Source organism: Clupea harengus, chromosome 13 (assembly GCF_900700415.2).
Source record: "Clupea harengus chromosome 13, Ch_v2.0.2, whole genome shotgun sequence".
NCBI classification, from domain to species: domain Eukaryota; kingdom Metazoa; phylum Chordata; class Actinopteri; order Clupeiformes; family Clupeidae; genus Clupea; species Clupea harengus.
In genome coordinates, this window is record NC_045164.1 from 7,435,518 (window position 1) to 7,456,422 (window position 20,905).

General features: G+C 48.0%; 1 protein-coding gene across 1 annotated transcript; it reads left to right on the top strand.

The window, feature by feature from the left end:
* The first annotated feature begins 208 nt into the window (after positions 1-208).
* LOC116223256 lies at positions 209-20,566 on the top strand. The gene is made up of 85 exons (XM_031579300.1): positions 209-267; positions 366-533; positions 635-834; positions 973-1,085; positions 1,248-1,354; positions 1,498-1,674; positions 1,799-2,007; positions 2,132-2,229; positions 2,344-2,372; positions 2,493-2,514; positions 2,628-2,654; positions 2,695-2,831; positions 2,968-3,114; positions 3,198-3,406; positions 3,507-3,610; positions 3,731-3,849; positions 3,948-4,115; positions 4,217-4,416; positions 4,555-4,667; positions 4,830-4,936; positions 5,078-5,254; positions 5,379-5,587; positions 5,713-5,810; positions 5,925-5,953; positions 6,074-6,095; positions 6,209-6,236; positions 6,329-6,413; positions 6,550-6,696; positions 6,779-6,987; positions 7,088-7,191; positions 7,312-7,430; positions 7,529-7,696; positions 7,798-7,997; positions 8,136-8,248; positions 8,411-8,517; positions 8,659-8,835; positions 8,960-9,168; positions 9,294-9,391; positions 9,506-9,534; positions 9,655-9,676; positions 9,790-9,817; positions 9,910-9,994; positions 10,131-10,277; positions 10,361-10,569; positions 10,670-10,773; positions 10,894-11,012; positions 11,111-11,278; positions 11,380-11,579; positions 11,718-11,830; positions 11,993-12,099; positions 12,241-12,749; positions 12,874-12,971; positions 13,087-13,115; positions 13,236-13,257; positions 13,371-13,398; positions 13,491-13,575; positions 13,712-13,858; positions 13,942-14,150; positions 14,251-14,354; positions 14,475-14,593; positions 14,692-14,859; positions 14,961-15,160; positions 15,299-15,411; positions 15,574-15,680; positions 15,822-15,998; positions 16,123-16,331; positions 16,457-16,554; positions 16,669-16,697; positions 16,818-16,839; positions 16,953-16,980; positions 17,073-17,157; positions 17,294-17,440; positions 17,524-17,732; positions 17,833-17,936; positions 18,057-18,175; positions 18,274-18,441; positions 18,543-18,742; positions 18,881-18,993; positions 19,156-19,262; positions 19,404-19,580; positions 19,705-19,913; positions 20,039-20,136; positions 20,251-20,279; positions 20,400-20,421; positions 20,535-20,566. The coding sequence occupies exons 2-85, from the start codon at positions 447-449 to the stop codon at positions 20,564-20,566; spliced, it is 10,323 nt and encodes a 3,440-aa protein (XP_031435160.1). The 5' UTR covers positions 209-267; positions 366-446.
* The last annotated feature ends 339 nt before the right edge of the window (positions 20,567-20,905 follow it).

Consider the following 20,905-nt stretch of genomic DNA (forward strand, 5'->3'; position numbering starts at 1 on the left):
CGTTCCTCTCAAGAGGAAACTCATCAGGTTGGTGCTTGGGAAAAGACTCCCAGGCTTTGAGAAAATGTTCAAACTTGACACTGTGATGTCTCTCCTGAGTAAGAGCACACGCATGACGATCATGTTTCTTTGCTGTATTTATTTCAGATCCTGGCTGCATCACTGGCACCCTAGGCAGCAAAGACTGGCTTCAGAAGAACTTTTGGCGACTTTGCGGTTTACGCGCCACTGGAAGATCTACAAAAACTCAATGGCAATTTCTCCAGCGTAAGTCCCCTCCATCATTTCCTGATCATTCACATCAAATCATCTGTTAGCTTCCTGGCTAAGCACGTCCCTAACTGCTTTTCCATCGCGTGCTGTAGTTTGAGTCTCTGGAACTGCTGACGCCATCCCAGGCAGCACAGCTGACTCTGACTTCCGGAGCACTGAATGACTCCACAAAAATGGAGGCCATCTTTGATCGCCTAGAGGAGGGAGATGCTCTTCAAAATGTTGACCAGTTTCTGACAGCACTGAGCGTGGCTCCCGAGGTAATTCACGCCATCCACTCAAGACGACAAAGATTCCCAGCGCACCGTGCTGGTGCCCTTCATAGGGAATATGAACGCTCATGTCTCTCCTGTCTCCACAGATTCCAGATATTGCCCCTCCCGTGAGAGACTTTGCCATGAACCGCACCTTCAACATCATCAGCGTTCATTTCCTGCAGTTTGAGGTATCGGCCTGGATCGCCTGGTTCCACGTGAAACTAATTCCTGTCCTCCCCAGTTTCACTACAGAGATGCTCACTCAAACCACCGCACAGACAAACTGCACCAACTACCAAGTCATGTAAGCACTGTGTAATCTCTCTGATGGCTCTTCAGTGCAAGACCTGAATGATGCAAGTTATCGTGGCAGTAGAAGAACATCATGACGGCTGGCAAACTTAAGAAAAACTTTAATATCTGAAAAATTCTTCTCTCGTAGTGTGAAAGGAATGGGCAAGGTCTCCAAGAAAATGCCGCTCACCAGAAGAAAGGGAATCGCCAACGTCCTTGTGAAACATCTGAAGCAGTTCTTGGCCACGTTCAACAAAAGAGGTAACTGGCCCTTGCACACACCAAGCTAGCTTATATTAACCTGGATTCTGACCCAAGATTTCCTGAGCCTTGCGGAAGCTTCCCATTTCCAAATCTTTTATAAATTCCCGAGATGTTGGCGCTTACCTCAGGCTTTGACCCACGTTTTTGTTTATTTTCTAGCCTGCAGACTGGACATCCAGAATGATGCCGAATGGCTGGAGGTCAACCTGGGTCCATTCTCCAAAGAAGTAGACTACTCTGCCTTTAAAGAACTGAACATTACAGGAGTAAGAGAAACCTCATTGGCACTTTGAAACGTTGTTCTCCACACCACACCGTTTAAGAAAGCGTCTTTTCCCCATTTCAAGATTCAGCTTGCTGTCACTTGCGATACGTTTTTTTTGCCAATAACTATTTTCTTTCTCCACAGCTGGCAACTTTGGACTCGCTCTCACCGGACCAGAAAGCTGAGTTGGTTCTGGACCCCAGTAGTGGTGCTCTTGAGAATGTGACTGTCTTGACAGAAGTCTTTGGCAGCATAGTGGGATCTCCAGACGATGGGGAACTCGACCGTTTCTGGGAGGCTTGTGCCGCTGTCACGGCGCAGGTGAGTGGGTCGCATGGAAGGTCAAACTTCATCACTTGCCAAATACCGTCTGGAACGACAGTGGTAAGCAGCGTAGGCCTGTGTCTGGCCTCATCCCTGACTGATTTGCCTCTTTTGTTTTTAGCAAAACATCACCTACATTACCAACGCAGCTGTGAGAGACGTCATGCTCAACCTGACACTGACGGCCCTGGCTCCCAGATTCCCCACCTTCCAAACGAGCGACTTTACCCTGTGGTTCCAGGTCAATCTGGTTGTTCTGCTAGCCAGCGTCCGTCCTGCGAGTCTGAGCGTCATCCCCCTGAACATCAGCTGTGACTCTTTCAAAGCCATGTGAGACACTCTTCCTCTCTTTCACATCCTTCAGAGGTCCTTACTGCAGGGTTAAGTTTTAAAGAGGTAAGTGCAAAAACATCCATTCTCGAGCTGATGCATGTCAATTTTTCCTTTCTCTTAGAATCGTGGCTTTTGACGAGTCTTTGAAGACACTTCCAGGGAGCGTTTCAGCAGACCTCCAATCTAGCCGAGATTATCTGGCACAGAGTTTCCCACAAGGTATAGGATGCCCGACTAGTCACGCGGTGCTTAGCAGTAGAGTATCTGATTCCTTCTTGGTACGACTGTGGTCTCCTCACTTCTAACCTTTGCTCTGTTTGTCTTCTCACACAGGCTGTAGACCACCGTATCCAGTCGGTGTGGTAAGTATATTCTAAAGTGGAAACACACTGCACAACATGCCCTCACACTGAATGAATCTATTTTCAAGTACCCTGTGATGTGCAATGATTCAGTTGAATTTACGTTTTTCTGTCCTCTAGTGCTCAGAGACAGTTGTCGATGGTAAGTCCCTGTCCAGCGTGTCTTGTATTAGTCTGTCTTAGAAAACATGCTTTCATCTCAATAGATGTTTGGTGCCAAAAATCTTTGTTAATGTGAATTTTTTTCTTCTACAGTGGAGAGTCTTTGCGCCAGCGCAACACGTGAGTGAATATTTGGAGGCATAGTCAGGTCTTTCGTTAGTCTGTGTCAGCAGTGCCAAAAATGTCTTTTTTCTTTTATTTGTGCCACACAGCATCCCGCTGCAGGATCACCTGGCCTCTGCAAACTCCTCTGGGACGCTTTGCAATTTCAGCCTGGGAGACCTTGCGTGCTCCTCGGTAAGGATTACCTGGAGTTTACTGGCAAATGCCTTCGGCAGTGCTGGCAGGCATCGCTTGGTGTTTTGACATCCGACGGCATAAGTGGTGCTTGGGCCCCGTTGTCATGAATCACATTTTCCTTTTCTTCCTCAAGGTGGAATCTCTATCAGCGGACAGCTTGGTCACACTGCTGGAGTGCAAACTTCCCAACAGCAACAGTTACCCCATAGAAACCTGGAAGGCGTTCTTTGCCAAAGTGGCCGGCGTTCTGGATGAGGCCCTCGTCCGATATTCCGACAAGGTAGATGTGGTTCTCCAGTCTTATCCGACGCCTCGGCATCATTTGCAGGCCTGGTTATGAACACACTTTTCTCCCCATTACAGGCCCGGAACCTCACTCAGTCCTTGTCCACGGTTCTCGATGTGATAGGAGAGGTCAAACTCAACAATTTCACTGAAGCACAGTTCAAAGACGAAGCCTTCATCAGCCGGTGGTTCAACATCAGACTGGGGCCATTTTTACCATCTGTGACCGCAAAGTTCCTGTCATGCCTTACCACCAAGAGTTTCAGTTGTGAGACCTTCCAAGCTGTGTACGTGCAGAAACTCTATTGACAAACAATGCTTGATGCAATTTCACTTCTGCTCACGAGCAAGGCGATCTTATCCTTGTTCATGTGTTTATCCATTCAGGGTGGCAGCTCTCAGCAACCGGTCAACATCCATGGATGAGGAGCAAAGGCGAACCATCTTCACTCGCTTCCTGTATCCGTTCCTCTCAAGAGGAAACTCATCAGGTTGGTGCTTGGGAAAAGACTCCCAGGCTTTGAGAAAATGTTCAAACTTGACACTGTGATGTCTCTCCTGAGTAAGAGCACACGCATGACGATCATGTTTCTTTGCTGTATTTATTTCAGATCCTGGCTGCATCACTGGCACCCTAGGCAGCAAAGACTGGCTTCAGAAGAACTTTGGCGACTTTGCGGTTTACGCGCCACTGGAAGATCTACAAAAACTCAATGGCAATTTCTCCAGCGTAAGTCCCCTCCATCATTTCCTGATCATTCACATCAAATCATCTGTTAGCTTCCTGGCTAAGCACGTCCCTAACTGCTTTTCCATCGCGTGCTGTAGTTTGAGTCTCTGGAACTGCTGACGCCATCCCAGGCAGCACAGCTGACTCTGACTTCCGGAGCACTGAATGACTCCACAAAAATGGAGGCCATCTTTGATCGCCTAGAGGAGGGAGATGCTCTTCAAAATGTTGACCAGTTTCTGACAGCACTGAGCGTGGCTCCCGAGGTAATTCACGCCATCCACTCAAGACGACAAAGATTCCCAGCGCACCGTGCTGGTGCCCTTCATAGGGAATATGAACGCTCATGTCTCTCCTGTCTCCACAGATTCCAGATATTGCCCCTCCCGTGAGAGACTTTGCCATGAACCGCACCTTCAACATCATCAGCGTTCATTTCCTGCAGTTTGAGGTATCGGCCTGGATCGCCTGGTTCCACGTGAAACTAATTCCTGTCCTCCCCAGTTTCACTACAGAGATGCTCACTCAAACCACCGCACAGACAAACTGCACCAACTACCAAGTCATGTAAGCACTGTGTAATCTCTCTGATGGCTCTTCAGTGCAAGACCTGAATGATGCAAGTTATCGTGGCAGTAGAAGAACATCATGACGGCTGGCAAACTTAAGAAAAACTTTAATATCTGAAAAATTCTTCTCTCGTAGTGTGAAAGGAATGGGCAAGGTCTCCAAGAAAATGCCGCTCACCAGAAGAAAGGGAATCGCCAACGTCCTTGTGAAACATCTGAAGCAGTTCTTGGCCACGTTCAACAAAAGAGGTAACTGGCCCTTGCACACACCAAGCTAGCTTATATTAACCTGGATTCTGACCCAAGATTTCCTGAGCCTTGCGGAAGCTTCCCATTTCCAAATCTTTTATAAATTCCCGAGATGTTGGCGCTTACCTCAGGCTTTGACCCACGTTTTTGTTTATTTTCTAGCCTGCAGACTGGACATCCAGAATGATGCCGAATGGCTGGAGGTCAACCTGGGTCCATTCTCCAAAGAAGTAGACTACTCTGCCTTTAAAGAACTGAACATTACAGGAGTAAGAGAAACCTCATTGGCACTTTGAAACGTTGTTCTCCACACCACACCGTTTAAGAAAGCGTCTTTTCCCATTTCAAGATTCAGCTGCTGTCACTTGCGATACGTTTTTTTTGCCAATAACTATTTTCTTTCTCCACAGCTGGCAACTTTGGACTCGCTCTCACCGGACCAGAAAGCTGAGTTGGTTCTGGACCCCAGTAGTGGTGCTCTTGAGAATGTGACTGTCTTGACAGAAGTCTTTGGCAGCATAGTGGGATCTCCAGACGATGGGGAACTCGACCGTTTCTGGGAGGCTTGTGCCGCTGTCACGGCGCAGGTGAGTGGGTCGCATGGAAGGTCAAACTTCATCACTTGCCAAATACCGTCTGGAACGACAGTGGTAAGCAGCGTAGGCCTGTGTCTGGCCTCATCCCTGACTGATTTGCCTCTTTTGTTTTTAGCAAAACATCACCTACATTACCAACGCAGCTGTGAGAGACGTCATGCTCAACCTGACACTGACGGCCCTGGCTCCCAGATTCCCCACCTTCCAAACGAGCGACTTTACCCTGTGGTTCCAGGTCAATCTGGTTGTTCTGCTAGCCAGCGTCCGTCCTGCGAGTCTGAGCGTCATCCCCCTGAACATCAGCTGTGACTCTTTCAAAGCCATGTGAGACACTCTTCCCTCTCTTTCACATCCTTCAGAGGTCCTTACTGCAGGGTTAAGTTTTAAAGAGGTAAGTGCAAAAACATCCATTCTCGAGCTGATGCATGTCAATTTTTCCTTTCTCTTAGAATCGTGGCTTTTGACGAGTCTTTGAAGACACTTCCAGGGAGCGTTTCAGCAGACCTCCAATCTAGCCGAGATTATCTGGCACAGAGTTTCCCACAAGGTATAGGATGCCCGACTAGTCACGCGGTGCTTAGCAGTAGAGTATCGGATTCCTTCTTGGTACGACTGTGGTCTCCTCACTTCTAACCTTTGCTCTGTTTGTCTTCTCACACAGGCTGTAGACCACCGTATCCAGTCGGTGTGGTAAGTATATTCTAAAGTGGAAACACACTGCACAACATGCCCTCACACTGAATGAATCTATTTTCAAGTACCCTGTGATGTGCAATGATTCAGTTGAATTTACGTTTTTCTGTCCTCTAGTGCTCAGAGACAGTTGTCGATGGTAAGTCCCTGTCCAGCGTGTCTTGTATTAGTCTGTCTTAGAAAACATGCTTTCATCTCAATAGATGTTTGGTGCCAAAAATCTTTGTTAATGTGAATTTTTTTCTTCTACAGTGGAGAGTCTTTGCGCCAGCGCCAACACGTGAGTGAATATTTGGAGGCATAGTCAGGTCTTTCGTTAGTCTGTGTCAGCAGTGCCAAAAATGTCTTTTTTCTTTTATTTGTGCCACACAGCATCCCGCTGCAGGATCACCTGGCCTCTGCAAACTCCTCTGGGACGCTTTGCAATTTCAGCCTGGGAGACCTTGCGTGCTCCTCGGTAAGGATTACCTGGAGTTTACTGGCAAATGCCTTCGGCAGTGCTGGCAGGCATCGCTTGGTGTTTTGACATCCGACGGCATAAGTGGTGCTTGGGCCCCGTTGTCATGAATCACATTTTCCTTTTCTTCCTCAAGGTGGAATCTCTATCAGCGGACAGCTTGGTCACACTGCTGGAGTGCAAACTTCCCAACAGCAACAGTTACCCCATAGAAACCTGGAAGGCGTTCTTTGCCAAAGTGGCCGGCGTTCTGGATGAGGCCCTCGTCCGATATTCCGACAAGGTAGATGTGGTTCTCCAGTCTTATCCGACGCCTCGGCATCATTTGCAGGCCTGGTTATGAACACACTTTTCTCCCATTACAGGCCCGGAACCTCACTCAGTCCTTGTCCACGGTTCTCGATGTGATAGGAGAGGTCAAACTCAACAATTTCACTGAAGCACAGTTCAAAGACGAAGCCTTCATCAGCCGGTGGTTCAACATCAGACTGGGGCCATTTTTACCATCTGTGACCGCAAAGTTCCTGTCATGCCTTACCACCAAGAGTTTCAGTTGTGAGACCTTCCAAGCTGTGTACGTGCAGAAACTCTATTGACAAACAATGCTTGATGCAATTTCACTTCTGCTCACGAGCAAGGCGATCTTATCCTTGTTCATGTGTTTATCCATTCAGGGTGGCAGCTCTCAGCAACCGGTCAACATCCATGGATGAGGAGCAAAGGCGAACCATCTTCACTCGCTTCCTGTATCCGTTCCTCTCAAGAGGAAACTCATCAGGTTGGTGCTTGGGAAAAGACTCCCAGGCTTTGAGAAAATGTTCAAACTTGACACTGTGATGTCTCTCCTGAGTAAGAGCACACGCATGACGATCATGTTTCTTTGCTGTATTTATTTCAGATCCTGGCTGCATCACTGGCACCCTAGGCAGCAAAGACTGGCTTCAGAAGAACTTTGGCGACTTTGCGGTTTACGCGCCACTGGAAGATCTACAAAAACTCAATGGCAATTTCTCCAGCGTAAGTCCCCTCCATCATTTCCTGATCATTCACATCAAATCATCTGTTAGCTTCCTGGCTAAGCACGTCCCTAACTGCTTTTCCATCGCGTGCTGTAGTTTGAGTCTCTGGAACTGCTGACGCCATCCCAGGCAGCACAGCTGACTCTGACTTCCGGAGCACTGAATGACTCCACAAAAATGGAGGCCATCTTTGATCGCCTAGAGGAGGGAGATGCTCTTCAAAATGTTGACCAGTTTCTGACAGCACTGAGCGTGGCTCCCGAGGTAATTCACGCCATCCACTCAAGACGACAAAGATTCCCAGCGCACCGTGCTGGTGCCCTTCATAGGGAATATGAACGCTCATGTCTCTCCTGTCTCCACAGATTCCAGATATTGCCCCTCCCGTGAGAGACTTTGCCATGAACCGCACCTTCAACATCATCAGCGTTCATTTCCTGCAGTTTGAGGTATCGGCCTGGATCGCCTGGTTCCACGTGAAACTAATTCCTGTCCTCCCCAGTTTCACTACAGAGATGCTCACTCAAACCACCGCACAGACAAACTGCACCAACTACCAAGTCATGTAAGCACTGTGTAATCTCTCTGATGGCTCTTCAGTGCAAGACCTGAATGATGCAAGTTATCGTGGCAGTAGAAGAACATCATGACGGCTGGCAAACTTAAGAAAAACTTTAATATCTGAAAAATTCTTCTCTCGTAGTGTGAAAGGAATGGGCAAGGTCTCCAAGAAAATGCCGCTCACCAGAAGAAAGGGAATCGCCAACGTCCTTGTGAAACATCTGAAGCAGTTCTTGGCCACGTTCAACAAAAGAGGTAACTGGCCCTTGCACACACCAAGCTAGCTTATATTAACCTGGATTCTGACCCAAGATTTCCTGAGCCTTGCGGAAGCTTCCCATTTCCAAATCTTTTATAAATTCCCGAGATGTTGGCGCTTACCTCAGGCTTTGACCCACGTTTTTGTTTATTTTCTAGCCTGCAGACTGGACATCCAGAATGATGCCGAATGGCTGGAGGTCAACCTGGGTCCATTCTCCAAAGAAGTAGACTACTCTGCCTTTAAAGAACTGAACATTACAGGAGTAAGAGAAACCTCATTGGCACTTTGAAACGTTGTTCTCCACACCACACCGTTTAAGAAAGCGTCTTTTCCCATTTCAAGATTCAGCTGCTGTCACTTGCGATACGTTTTTTTTGCCAATAACTATTTTCTTTCTCCACAGCTGGCAACTTTGGACTCGCTCTCACCGGACCAGAAAGCTGAGTTGGTTCTGGACCCCAGTAGTGGTGCTCTTGAGAATGTGACTGTCTTGACAGAAGTCTTTGGCAGCATAGTGGGATCTCCAGACGATGGGGAACTCGACCGTTTCTGGGAGGCTTGTGCCGCTGTCACGGCGCAGGTGAGTGGGTCGCATGGAAGGTCAAACTTCATCACTTGCCAAATACCGTCTGGAACGACAGTGGTAAGCAGCGTAGGCCTGTGTCTGGCCTCATCCCTGACTGATTTGCCTCTTTTGTTTTTAGCAAAACATCACCTACATTACCAACGCAGCTGTGAGAGACGTCATGCTCAACCTGACACTGACGGCCCTGGCTCCCAGATTCCCCACCTTCCAAACGAGCGACTTTACCCTGTGGTTCCAGGTCAATCTGGTTGTTCTGCTAGCCAGCGTCCGTCCTGCGAGTCTGAGCGTCATCCCCCTGAACATCAGCTGTGACTCTTTCAAAGCCATGTGAGACACTCTTCCCTCTCTTTCACATCCTTCAGAGGTCCTTACTGCAGGGTTAAGTTTTAAAGAGGTAAGTGCAAAAACATCCATTCTCGAGCTGATGCATGTCAATTTTTCCTTTCTCTTAGAATCGTGGCTTTTGACGAGTCTTTGAAGACACTTCCAGGGAGCGTTTCAGCAGACCTCCAATCTAGCCGAGATTATCTGGCACAGAGTTTCCCACAAGGTATAGGATGCCCGACTAGTCACGCGGTGCTTAGCAGTAGAGTATCGGATTCCTTCTTGGTACGACTGTGGTCTCCTCACTTCTAACCTTTGCTCTGTTTGTCTTCTCACACAGGCTGTAGACCACCGTATCCAGTCGGTGTGGTAAGTATATTCTAAAGTGGAAACACACTGCACAACATGCCCTCACACTGAATGAATCTATTTTCAAGTACCCTGTGATGTGCAATGATTCAGTTGAATTTACGTTTTTCTGTCCTCTAGTGCTCAGAGACAGTTGTCGATGGTAAGTCCCTGTCCAGCGTGTCTTGTATTAGTCTGTCTTAGAAAACATGCTTTCATCTCAATAGATGTTTGGTGCCAAAAATCTTTGTTAATGTGAATTTTTTTCTTCTACAGTGGAGAGTCTTTGCGCCAGCGCCAACACGTGAGTGAATATTTGGAGGCATAGTCAGGTCTTTCGTTAGTCTGTGTCAGCAGTGCCAAAAATGTCTTTTTTCTTTTATTTGTGCCACACAGCATCCCGCTGCAGGATCACCTGGCCTCTGCAAACTCCTCTGGGACGCTTTGCAATTTCAGCCTGGGAGACCTTGCGTGCTCCTCGGTAAGGATTACCTGGAGTTTACTGGCAAATGCCTTCGGCAGTGCTGGCAGGCATCGCTTGGTGTTTTGACATCCGACGGCATAAGTGGTGCTTGGGCCCCGTTGTCATGAATCACATTTTCCTTTTCTTCCTCAAGGTGGAATCTCTATCAGCGGACAGCTTGGTCACACTGCTGGAGTGCAAACTTCCCAACAGCAACAGTTACCCCATAGAAACCTGGAAGGCGTTCTTTGCCAAAGTGGCCGGCGTTCTGGATGAGGCCCTCGTCCGATATTCCGACAAGGTAGATGTGGTTCTCCAGTCTTATCCGACGCCTCGGCATCATTTGCAGGCCTGGTTATGAACACACTTTTCTCCCCATTACAGGCCCGGAACCTCACTCAGTCCTTGTCCACGGTTCTCGATGTGATAGGAGAGGTCAAACTCAACAATTTCACTGAAGCACAGTTCAAAGACGAAGCCTTCATCAGCCGGTGGTTCAACATCAGACTGGGGCCATTTTTACCATCTGTGACCGCAAAGTTCCTGTCATGCCTTACCACCAAGAGTTTCAGTTGTGAGACCTTCCAAGCTGTGTACGTGCAGAAACTCTATTGACAAACAATGCTTGATGCAATTTCACTTCTGCTCACGAGCAAGGCGATCTTATCCTTGTTCATGTGTTTATCCATTCAGGGTGGCAGCTCTCAGCAACCGGTCAACATCCATGGATGAGGAGCAAAGGCGAACCATCTTCACTCGCTTCCTGTATCCGTTCCTCTCAAGAGGAAACTCATCAGGTTGGTGCTTGGGAAAAGACTCCCAGGCTTTGAGAAAATGTTCAAACTTGACACTGTGATGTCTCTCCTGAGTAAGAGCACACGCATGACGATCATGTTTCTTTGCTGTATTTATTTCAGATCCTGGCTGCATCACTGGCACCCTAGGCAGCAAAGACTGGCTTCAGAAGAACTTTGGCGACTTTGCGGTTTACGCGCCACTGGAAGATCTACAAAAACTCAATGGCAATTTCTCCAGCGTAAGTCCCCTCCATCATTTCCTGATCATTCACATCAAATCATCTGTTAGCTTCCTGGCTAAGCACGTCCCTAACTGCTTTTCCATCGCGTGCTGTAGTTTGAGTCTCTGGAACTGCTGACGCCATCCCAGGCAGCACAGCTGACTCTGACTTCCGGAGCACTGAATGACTCCACAAAAATGGAGGCCATCTTTGATCGCCTAGAGGAGGGAGATGCTCTTCAAAATGTTGACCAGTTTCTGACAGCACTGAGCGTGGCTCCCGAGGTAATTCACGCCATCCACTCAAGACGACAAAGATTCCCAGCGCACCGTGCTGGTGCCCTTCATAGGGAATATGAACGCTCATGTCTCTCCTGTCTCCACAGATTCCAGATATTGCCCCTCCCGTGAGAGACTTTGCCATGAACCGCACCTTCAACATCATCAGCGTTCATTTCCTGCAGTTTGAGGTATCGGCCTGGATCGCCTGGTTCCACGTGAAACTAATTCCTGTCCTCCCCAGTTTCACTACAGAGATGCTCACTCAAACCACCGCACAGACAAACTGCACCAACTACCAAGTCATGTAAGCACTGTGTAATCTCTCTGATGGCTCTTCAGTGCAAGACCTGAATGATGCAAGTTATCGTGGCAGTAGAAGAACATCATGACGGCTGGCAAACTTAAGAAAAACTTTAATATCTGAAAAATTCTTCTCTCGTAGTGTGAAAGGAATGGGCAAGGTCTCCAAGAAAATGCCGCTCACCAGAAGAAAGGGAATCGCCAACGTCCTTGTGAAACATCTGAAGCAGTTCTTGGCCACGTTCAACAAAAGAGGTAACTGGCCCTTGCACACACCAAGCTAGCTTATATTAACCTGGATTCTGACCCAAGATTTCCTGAGCCTTGCGGAAGCTTCCCATTTCCAAATCTTTTATAAATTCCCGAGATGTTGGCGCTTACCTCAGGCTTTGACCCACGTTTTTGTTTATTTTCTAGCCTGCAGACTGGACATCCAGAATGATGCCGAATGGCTGGAGGTCAACCTGGGTCCATTCTCCAAAGAAGTAGACTACTCTGCCTTTAAAGAACTGAACATTACAGGAGTAAGAGAAACCTCATTGGCACTTTGAAACGTTGTTCTCCACACCACACCGTTTAAGAAAGCGTCTTTTCCCATTTCAAGATTCAGCTGCTGTCACTTGCGATACGTTTTTTTTGCCAATAACTATTTTCTTTCTCCACAGCTGGCAACTTTGGACTCGCTCTCACCGGACCAGAAAGCTGAGTTGGTTCTGGACCCCAGTAGTGGTGCTCTTGAGAATGTGACTGTCTTGACAGAAGTCTTTGGCAGCATAGTGGGATCTCCAGACGATGGGGAACTCGACCGTTTCTGGGAGGCTTGTGCCGCTGTCACGGCGCAGGTGAGTGGGTCGCATGGAAGGTCAAACTTCATCACTTGCCAAATACCGTCTGGAACGACAGTGGTAAGCAGCGTAGGCCTGTGTCTGGCCTCATCCCTGACTGATTTGCCTCTTTTGTTTTTAGCAAACATCACCTACATTACCAACGCAGCTGTGAGAGACGTCATGCTCAACCTGACACTGACGGCCCTGGCTCCCAGATTCCCCACCTTCCAAACGAGCGACTTTACCCTGTGGTTCCAGGTCAATCTGGTTGTTCTGCTAGCCAGCGTCCGTCCTGCGAGTCTGAGCGTCATCCCCCTGAACATCAGCTGTGACTCTTTCAAAGCCATGTGAGACACTCTTCCCTCTCTTTCACATCCTTCAGAGGTCCTTACTGCAGGGTTAAGTTTTAAAGAGGTAAGTGCAAAAACATCCATTCTCGAGCTGATGCATGTCAATTTTTCCTTCTCTTAGAATCGTGGCTTTTGACGAGTCTTTGAAGACACTTCCAGGGAGCGTTTCAGCAGACCTCCAATCTAGCCGAGATTATCTGGCACAGAGTTTCCCACAAGGTATAGGATGCCCCGACTAGTCACGCGGTGCTTAGCAGTAGAGTATCGGATTCCTTCTTGGTACGACTGTGGTCTCCTCACTTCTAACCTTTGCTCTGTTTGTCTTCTCACACAGGCTGTAGACCACCGTATCCAGTCGGTGTGGTAAGTATATTCTAAAGTGGAAACACACTGCACAACATGCCCTCACACTGAATGAATCTATTTTCAAGTACCCTGTGATGTGCAATGATTCAGTTGAATTTACGTTTTTCTGTCCTCTAGTGCTCAGAGACAGTTGTCGATGGTAAGTCCCTGTCCAGCGTGTCTTGTATTAGTCTGTCTTAGAAAACATGCTTTCATCTCAATAGATGTTTGGTGCCAAAAATCTTTGTTAATGTGAATTTTTTTCTTCTACAGTGGAGAGTCTTTGCGCCAGCGCCAACACGTGAGTGAATATTTGGAGGCATAGTCAGGTCTTTCGTTAGTCTGTGTCAGCAGTGCCAAAAATGTCTTTTTTCTTTTATTTGTGCCACACAGCATCCCGCTGCAGGATCACCTGGCCTCTGCAAACTCCTCTGGGACGCTTTGCAATTTCAGCCTGGGAGACCTTGCGTGCTCCTCGGTAAGGATTACCTGGAGTTTACTGGCAAATGCCTTCGGCAGTGCTGGCAGGCATCGCTTGGTGTTTTGACATCCGACGGCATAAGTGGTGCTTGGGCCCCGTTGTCATGAATCACATTTTCCTTTTCTTCCTCAAGGTGGAATCTCTATCAGCGGACAGCTTGGTCACACTGCTGGAGTGCAAACTTCCCAACAGCAACAGTTACCCCATAGAAACCTGGAAGGCGTTCTTTGCCAAAGTGGCCGGCGTTCTGGATGAGGCCCTCGTCCGATATTCCGACAAGGTAGATGTGGTTCTCCAGTCTTATCCGACGCCTCGGCATCATTTGCAGGCCTGGTTATGAACACACTTTTCTCCCCATTACAGGCCCGGAACCTCACTCAGTCCTTGTCCACGGTTCTCGATGTGATAGGAGAGGTCAAACTCAACAATTTCACTGAAGCACAGTTCAAAGACGAAGCCTTCATCAGCCGGTGGTTCAACATCAGACTGGGGCCATTTTTACCATCTGTGACCGCAAAGTTCCTGTCATGCCTTACCACCAAGAGTTTCAGTTGTGAGACCTTCCAAGCTGTGTACGTGCAGAAACTCTATTGACAAACAATGCTTGATGCAATTTCACTTCTGCTCACGAGCAAGGCGATCTTATCCTTGTTCATGTGTTTATCCATTCAGGGTGGCAGCTCTCAGCAACCGGTCAACATCCATGGATGAGGAGCAAAGGCGAACCATCTTCACTCGCTTCCTGTATCCGTTCCTCTCAAGAGGAAACTCATCAGGTTGGTGCTTGGGAAAAGACTCCCAGGCTTTGAGAAAATGTTCAAACTTGACACTGTGATGTCTCTCCTGAGTAAGAGCACACGCATGACGATCATGTTTCTTTGCTGTATTTATTTCAGATCCTGGCTGCATCACTGGCACCCTAGGCAGCAAAGACTGGCTTCAGAAGAACTTTGGCGACTTTGCGGTTTACGCGCCACTGGAAGATCTACAAAAACTCAATGGCAATTTCTCCAGCGTAAGTCCCCTCCATCATTTCCTGATCATTCACATCAAATCATCTGTTAGCTTCCTGGCTAAGCACGTCCCTAACTGCTTTTCCATCGCGTGCTGTAGTTTGAGTCTCTGGAACTGCTGACGCCATCCCAGGCAGCACAGCTGACTCTGACTTCCGGAGCACTGAATGACTCCACAAAAATGGAGGCCATCTTTGATCGCCTAGAGGAGGGAGATGCTCTTCAAAATGTTGACCAGTTTCTGACAGCACTGAGCGTGGCTCCCGAGGTAATTCACGCCATCCACTCAAGACGACAAAGATTCCCAGCGCACCGTGCTGGTGCCCTTCATAGGGAATATGAACGCTCATGTCTCTCCTGTCTCCACAGATTCCAGATATTGCCCCTCCCGTGAGAGACTTTGCCATGAACCGCACCTTCAACATCATCAGCGTTCATTTCCTGCAGTTTGAGGTATCGGCCTGGATCGCCTGGTTCCACGTGAAACTAATTCCTGTCCTCCCCAGTTTCACTACAGAGATGCTCACTCAAACCACCGCACAGACAAACTGCACCAACTACCAAGTCATGTAAGCACTGTGTAATCTCTCTGATGGCTCTTCAGTGCAAGACCTGAATGATGCAAGTTATCGTGGCAGTAGAAGAACATCATGACGGCTGGCAAACTTAAGAAAAACTTTAATATCTGAAAAATTCTTCTCTCGTAGTGTGAAAGGAATGGGCAAGGTCTCCAAGAAAATGCCGCTCACCAGAAGAAAGGGAATCGCCAACGTCCTTGTGAAACATCTGAAGCAGTTCTTGGCCACGTTCAACAAAAGAGGTAACTGGCCCTTGCACACACCAAGCTAGCTTATATTAACCTGGATTCTGACCCAAGATTTCCTGAGCCTTGCGGAAGCTTCCCATTTCCAAATCTTTTATAAATTCCCGAGATGTTGGCGCTTACCTCAGGCTTTGACCCACGTTTTTGTTTATTTTCTAGCCTGCAGACTGGACATCCAGAATGATGCCGAATGGCTGGAGGTCAACCTGGGTCCATTCTCCAAAGAAGTAGACTACTCTGCCTTTAAAGAACTGAACATTACAGGAGTAAGAGAAACCTCATTGGCACTTTGAAACGTTGTTCTCCACACCACACCGTTTAAGAAAGCGTCTTTTCCCATTTCAAGATTCAGCTGCTGTCACTTGCGATACGTTTTTTTTGCCAATAACTATTTTCTTTCTCCACAGCTGGCAACTTTGGACTCGCTCTCACCGGACCAGAAAGCTGAGTTGGTTCTGGACCCCAGTAGTGGTGCTCTTGAGAATGTGACTGTCTTGACAGAAGTCTTTGGCAGCATAGTGGGATCTCCAGACGATGGGGAACTCGACCGTTTCTGGGAGGCTTGTGCCGCTGTCACGGCGCAGGTGAGTGGGTCGCATGGAAGGTCAAACTTCATCACTTGCCAAATACCGTCTGGAACGACAGTGGTAAGCAGCGTAGGCCTGTGTCTGGCCTCATCCCTGACTGATTTGCCTCTTTTGTTTTTAGCAAAACATCACCTACATTACCAACGCAGCTGTGAGAGACGTCATGCTCAACCTGACACTGACGGCCCTGGCTCCCAGATTCCCCACCTTCCAAACGAGCGACTTTACCCTGTGGTTCCAGGTCAATCTGGTTGTTCTGCTAGCCAGCGTCCGTCCTGCGAGTCTGAGCGTCATCCCCCTGAACATCAGCTGTGACTCTTTCAAAGCCATGTGAGACACTCTTCCCTCTCTTTCACATCCTTCAGAGGTCCTTACTGCAGGGTTAAGTTTTAAAGAGGTAAGTGCAAAAACATCCATTCTCGAGCTGATGCATGTCAATTTTTCCTTTCTCTTAGAATCGTGGCTTTTGACGAGTCTTTGAAGACACTTCCAGGGAGCGTTTCAGCAGACCTCCAATCTAGCCGAGATTATCTGGCACAGAGTTTCCCACAAGGTATAGGATGCCCGACTAGTCACGCGGTGCTTAGCAGTAGAGTATCTGATTCCTTCTTGGTACGACTGTGGTCTCCTCACTTCTAACCTTTGCTCTGTTTGTCTTCTCACACAGGCTGTAGACCACCGTATCCAGTCGGTGTGGTAAGTATATTCTAAAGTGGAAACACACTGCACAACATGCCCTCACACTGAATTAATCTATTTTCAAGTACCCTGTGATGTGCAATGATTCAGTTGAATTTACGTTTTTCTGTCCTCTAGTGCTCAGAGACAGTTGTCGATGGTAAGTCCCTGTCCAGCGTGTCTTGTATTAGTCTGTCTTAGAAAACATGCTTTCATCTCAATAGATGTTTGGTGCCTAAAATCTTTGTTAATGTGAATTTTTTTCTTCTACAGTGGAGAGTCTTTGCGCCAGCGCCAACACGTGAGTGAATATTTGGAGGCATAGTCAGGTCTTTCGTTAGTCTGTGTCAGCAGTGCCAAAAATGTCTTTTTTCTTTTATTTGTGCCACACAGCATCCCGCTGCAGGATCACCTGGCCTCTGCAAACTCCTCTGGGACGCTTTGCAATTTCAGCCTGGGAGACCTTGCGTGCTCCTCGGTAAGGATTACCTGGAGTTTACTGGCAAATGCCTTCGGCAGTGCTGGCAGGCATCGCTTGGTGTTTTGACATCCGACGGCATAAGTGGTGCTTGGGCCCCGTTGTCATGAATCACATTTTCCTTTTCTTCCTCAAGGTGGAATCTCTATCAGCGGACAGCTTGGTCACACTGCTGGAGTGCAAACTTCCCAACAGCAACAGTTACCCCATAGAAACCTGGAAGGCGTTCTTTGCCAAAGTGGCCGGCGTTCTGGATGAGGCCCTCGTCCGATATTCCGACAAGGTAGATGTGGTTCTCCAGTCTTATCCGACGCCTCGGCATCATTTGCAGGCCTGGTTATGAACACACTTTTCTCCCCATTACAGGCCCGGAACCTCACTCAGTCCTTGTCCACGGTTCTCGATGTGATAGGAGAGGTCAAACTCAACAATTTCACTGAAGCACAGTTCAAAGACGAAGCCTTCATCAGCCGGTGGTTCAACATCAGACTGGGGCCATTTTTACCATCTGTGACCGCAAAGTTCCTGTCATGCCTTACCACCAAGAGTTTCAGTTGTGAGACCTTCCAAGCTGTGTACGTGCAGAAACTCTATTGACAAACAATGCTTGATGCAATTTCACTTCTGCTCACGAGCAAGGCGATCTTATCCTTGTTCATGTGTTTATCCATTCAGGGTGGCAGCTCTCAGCAACCGGTCAACATCCATGGATGAGGAGCAAAGGCGAACCATCTTCACTCGCTTCCTGTATCCGTTCCTCTCAAGAGGAAACTCATCAGGTTGGTGCTTGGGAAAAGACTCCCAGGCTTTGAGAAAATGTTCAAACTTGACACTGTGATGTCTCTCCTGAGTAAGAGCACACGCATGACGATCATGTTTCTTTGCTGTATTTATTTCAGATCCTGGCTGCATCACTGGCACCCTAGGCAGCAAAGACTGGCTTCAGAAGAACTTTGGCGACTTTGCGGTTTACGCGCCACTGGAAGATCTACAAAAACTCAATGGCAATTTCTCCAGCGTAAGTCCCCTCCATCATTTCCTGATCATTCACATCAAATCATCTGTTAGCTTCCTGGCTAAGCACGTCCCTAACTGCTTTTCCATCGCGTGCTGTAGTTTGAGTCTCTGGAACTGCTGACGCCATCCCAGGCAGCACAGCTGACTCTGACTTCCGGAGCACTGAATGACTCCACAAAAATGGAGGCCATCTTTGATCGCCTAGAGGAGGGAGATGCTCTTCAAAATGTTGACCAGTTTCTGACAGCACTGAGCGTGGCTCCCGAGGTAATTCACGCCATCCACTCAAGACGACAAAGATTCCCAGCGCACCGTGCTGGTGCCCTTCATAGGGAATATGAACGCTCATGTCTCTCCTGTCTCCACAGATTCCAGATATTGCCCCTCCCGTGAGAGACTTTGCCATGAACCGCACCTTCAACATCATCAGCGTTCATTTCCTGCAGTTTGAGGTATCGGCCTGGATCGCCTGGTTCCACGTGAAACTAATTCCTGTCCTCCCCAGTTTCACTACAGAGATGCTCACTCAAACCACCGCACAGACAAACTGCACCAACTACCAAGTCATGTAAGCACTGTGTAATCTCTCTGATGGCTCTTCAGTGCAAGACCTGAATGATGCAAGTTATCGTGGCAGTAGAAGAACATCATGACGGCTGGCAAACTTAAGAAAAACTTTAATATCTGAAAAATTCTTCTCTCGTAGTGTGAAAGGAATGGGCAAGGTCTCCAAGAAAATGCCGCTCACCAGAAGAAAGGGAATCGCCAACGTCCTTGTGAAACATCTGAAGCAGTTCTTGGCCACGTTCAACAAAAGAGGTAACTGGCCCTTGCACACACCAAGCTAGCTTATATTAACCTGGATTCTGACCCAAGATTTCCTGAGCCTTGCGGAAGCTTCCCATTTCCAAATCTTTTATAAATTCCCGAGATGTTGGCGCTTACCTCAGGCTTTGACCCACGTTTTTGTTTATTTTCTAGCCTGCAGACTGGACATCCAGAATGATGCCGAATGGCTGGAGGTCAACCTGGGTCCATTCTCCAAAGAAGTAGACTACTCTGCCTTTAAAGAACTGAACATTACAGGAGTAAGAGAAACCTCATTGGCACTTTGAAACGTTGTTCTCCACACCACACCGTTTAAGAAAGCGTCTTTTCCCATTTCAAGATTCAGCTGCTGTCACTTGCGATACGTTTTTTTTGCCAATAACTATTTTCTTTCTCCACAGCTGGCAACTTTGGACTCGCTCTCACCGGACCAGAAAGCTGAGTTGGTTCTGGACCCCAGTAGTGGTGCTCTTGAGAATGTGACTGTCTTGACAGAAGTCTTTGGCAGCATAGTGGGATCTCCAGACGATGGGGAACTCGACCGTTTCTGGGAGGCTTGTGCCGCTGTCACGGCGCAGGTGAGTGGGTCGCATGGAAGGTCAAACTTCATCACTTGCCAAATACCGTCTGGAACGACAGTGGTAAGCAGCGTAGGCCTGTGTCTGGCCTCATCCCTGACTGATTTGCCTCTTTTGTTTTTAGCAAAACATCACCTACATTACCAACGCAGCTGTGAGAGACGTCATGCTCAACCTGACACTGACGGCCCTGGCTCCCAGATTCCCCACCTTCCAAACGAGCGACTTTACCCTGTGGTTCCAGGTCAATCTGGTTGTTCTGCTAGCCAGCGTCCGTCCTGCGAGTCTGAGCGTCATCCCCCTGAACATCAGCTGTGACTCTTTCAAAGCCATGTGAGACACTCTTCCCTCTCTTTCACATCCTTCAGAGGTCCTTACTGCAGGGTTGAGTTTTAAAGAGGTAAGTGCAAAAACATCCATTCTTGAGCTGATGCATGTCAATTTTTCCTTTCTCTTAGAATCGTGGCTTTTGACGAGTCTTTGAAGACACTTCCAGCGAGCGTTTCAGCAGACCTCCAATCTAGCCGAGAATATCTGGCACAGAGGTTCCCACAAGGTATAGGATGCCCGACTAGTCACGCGGTGCTTAGCAGTAGAGTATCGGATTCCTTCTTGGTACGACTGTGGTCTCCTCTCTTCTAACCATTGCTCTGTTTGTCTTCTCACACAGGCTGTAGACCACCGTATCCAGTCGGTGTGGTAAGTATATTCTAAAGTAGAAACACACTGCACAACATGCCCTCACACTGAATTAATCTATTTTCAAGTACCCTGTGATGTGCAATGATTCAGTTGAATTTACGTTTTTCTGTCCTCTAGTGCTCAGAGACAGTTGTCGATGGTAAGTCCCTGTCCAGCGTGTCTTGTGTTAGTCTGTCTTAGAAAACATGCTTTCATCTCAATAGATGTTTGGTGCCTAAAATCTTTGTTAATGTGAATTTTTTTCTTCTACAGTGGAGAGTCTTTGCGCTAGCGCCAACAGGTGAGTGAATATTTGGAGGCGTAGTCAGGTCTTTCGGTAGTCTGTGTCAGCAGTGCCAAAAATGTCTTTTTTCTTTGTTTGTGCCACACAGCATCCGGCCGCAGGATCACCTGGCCTCTGCAAACTCCTCTGGGACGCTTTGCAATGTCAGCCTGGGAGACCTTGCATGCTCCTCGGTAAGGTTTACCTGGAGTTTACTGGCAAATGCCTTCGGCAGTGCTGGCAGGCATCGCTTGGTGTTTTGACATCCGACGGCATAAGTGGTGCTTGGGCCCCGTTGTCATGAATCACATTTTCCTTTTCTTCCTCAAGGTGGAATCTCTATCAGCGGACAGCTTGGTCA

Bases quoted from the DNA above. Each gene is read 5' to 3' on its own strand.
- LOC116223256 (XM_031579300.1), top strand. From the start codon at position 447: ATGGAGGCCATCTTTGATCGCCTAGAGGAGGGAGATGCTCTTCAAAAT. The intron at 2,230-2,343 runs GTATAGGATGCC...CTTCTCACACAG, and splicing joins GGCACAGAGTTTCCCACAAG to GCTGTAGACCACCGTATCCA. The intron at 9,677-9,789 runs GTAAGTCCCTGT...TTTCTTCTACAG, and splicing joins CTCAGAGACAGTTGTCGATG to TGGAGAGTCTTTGCGCCAGC.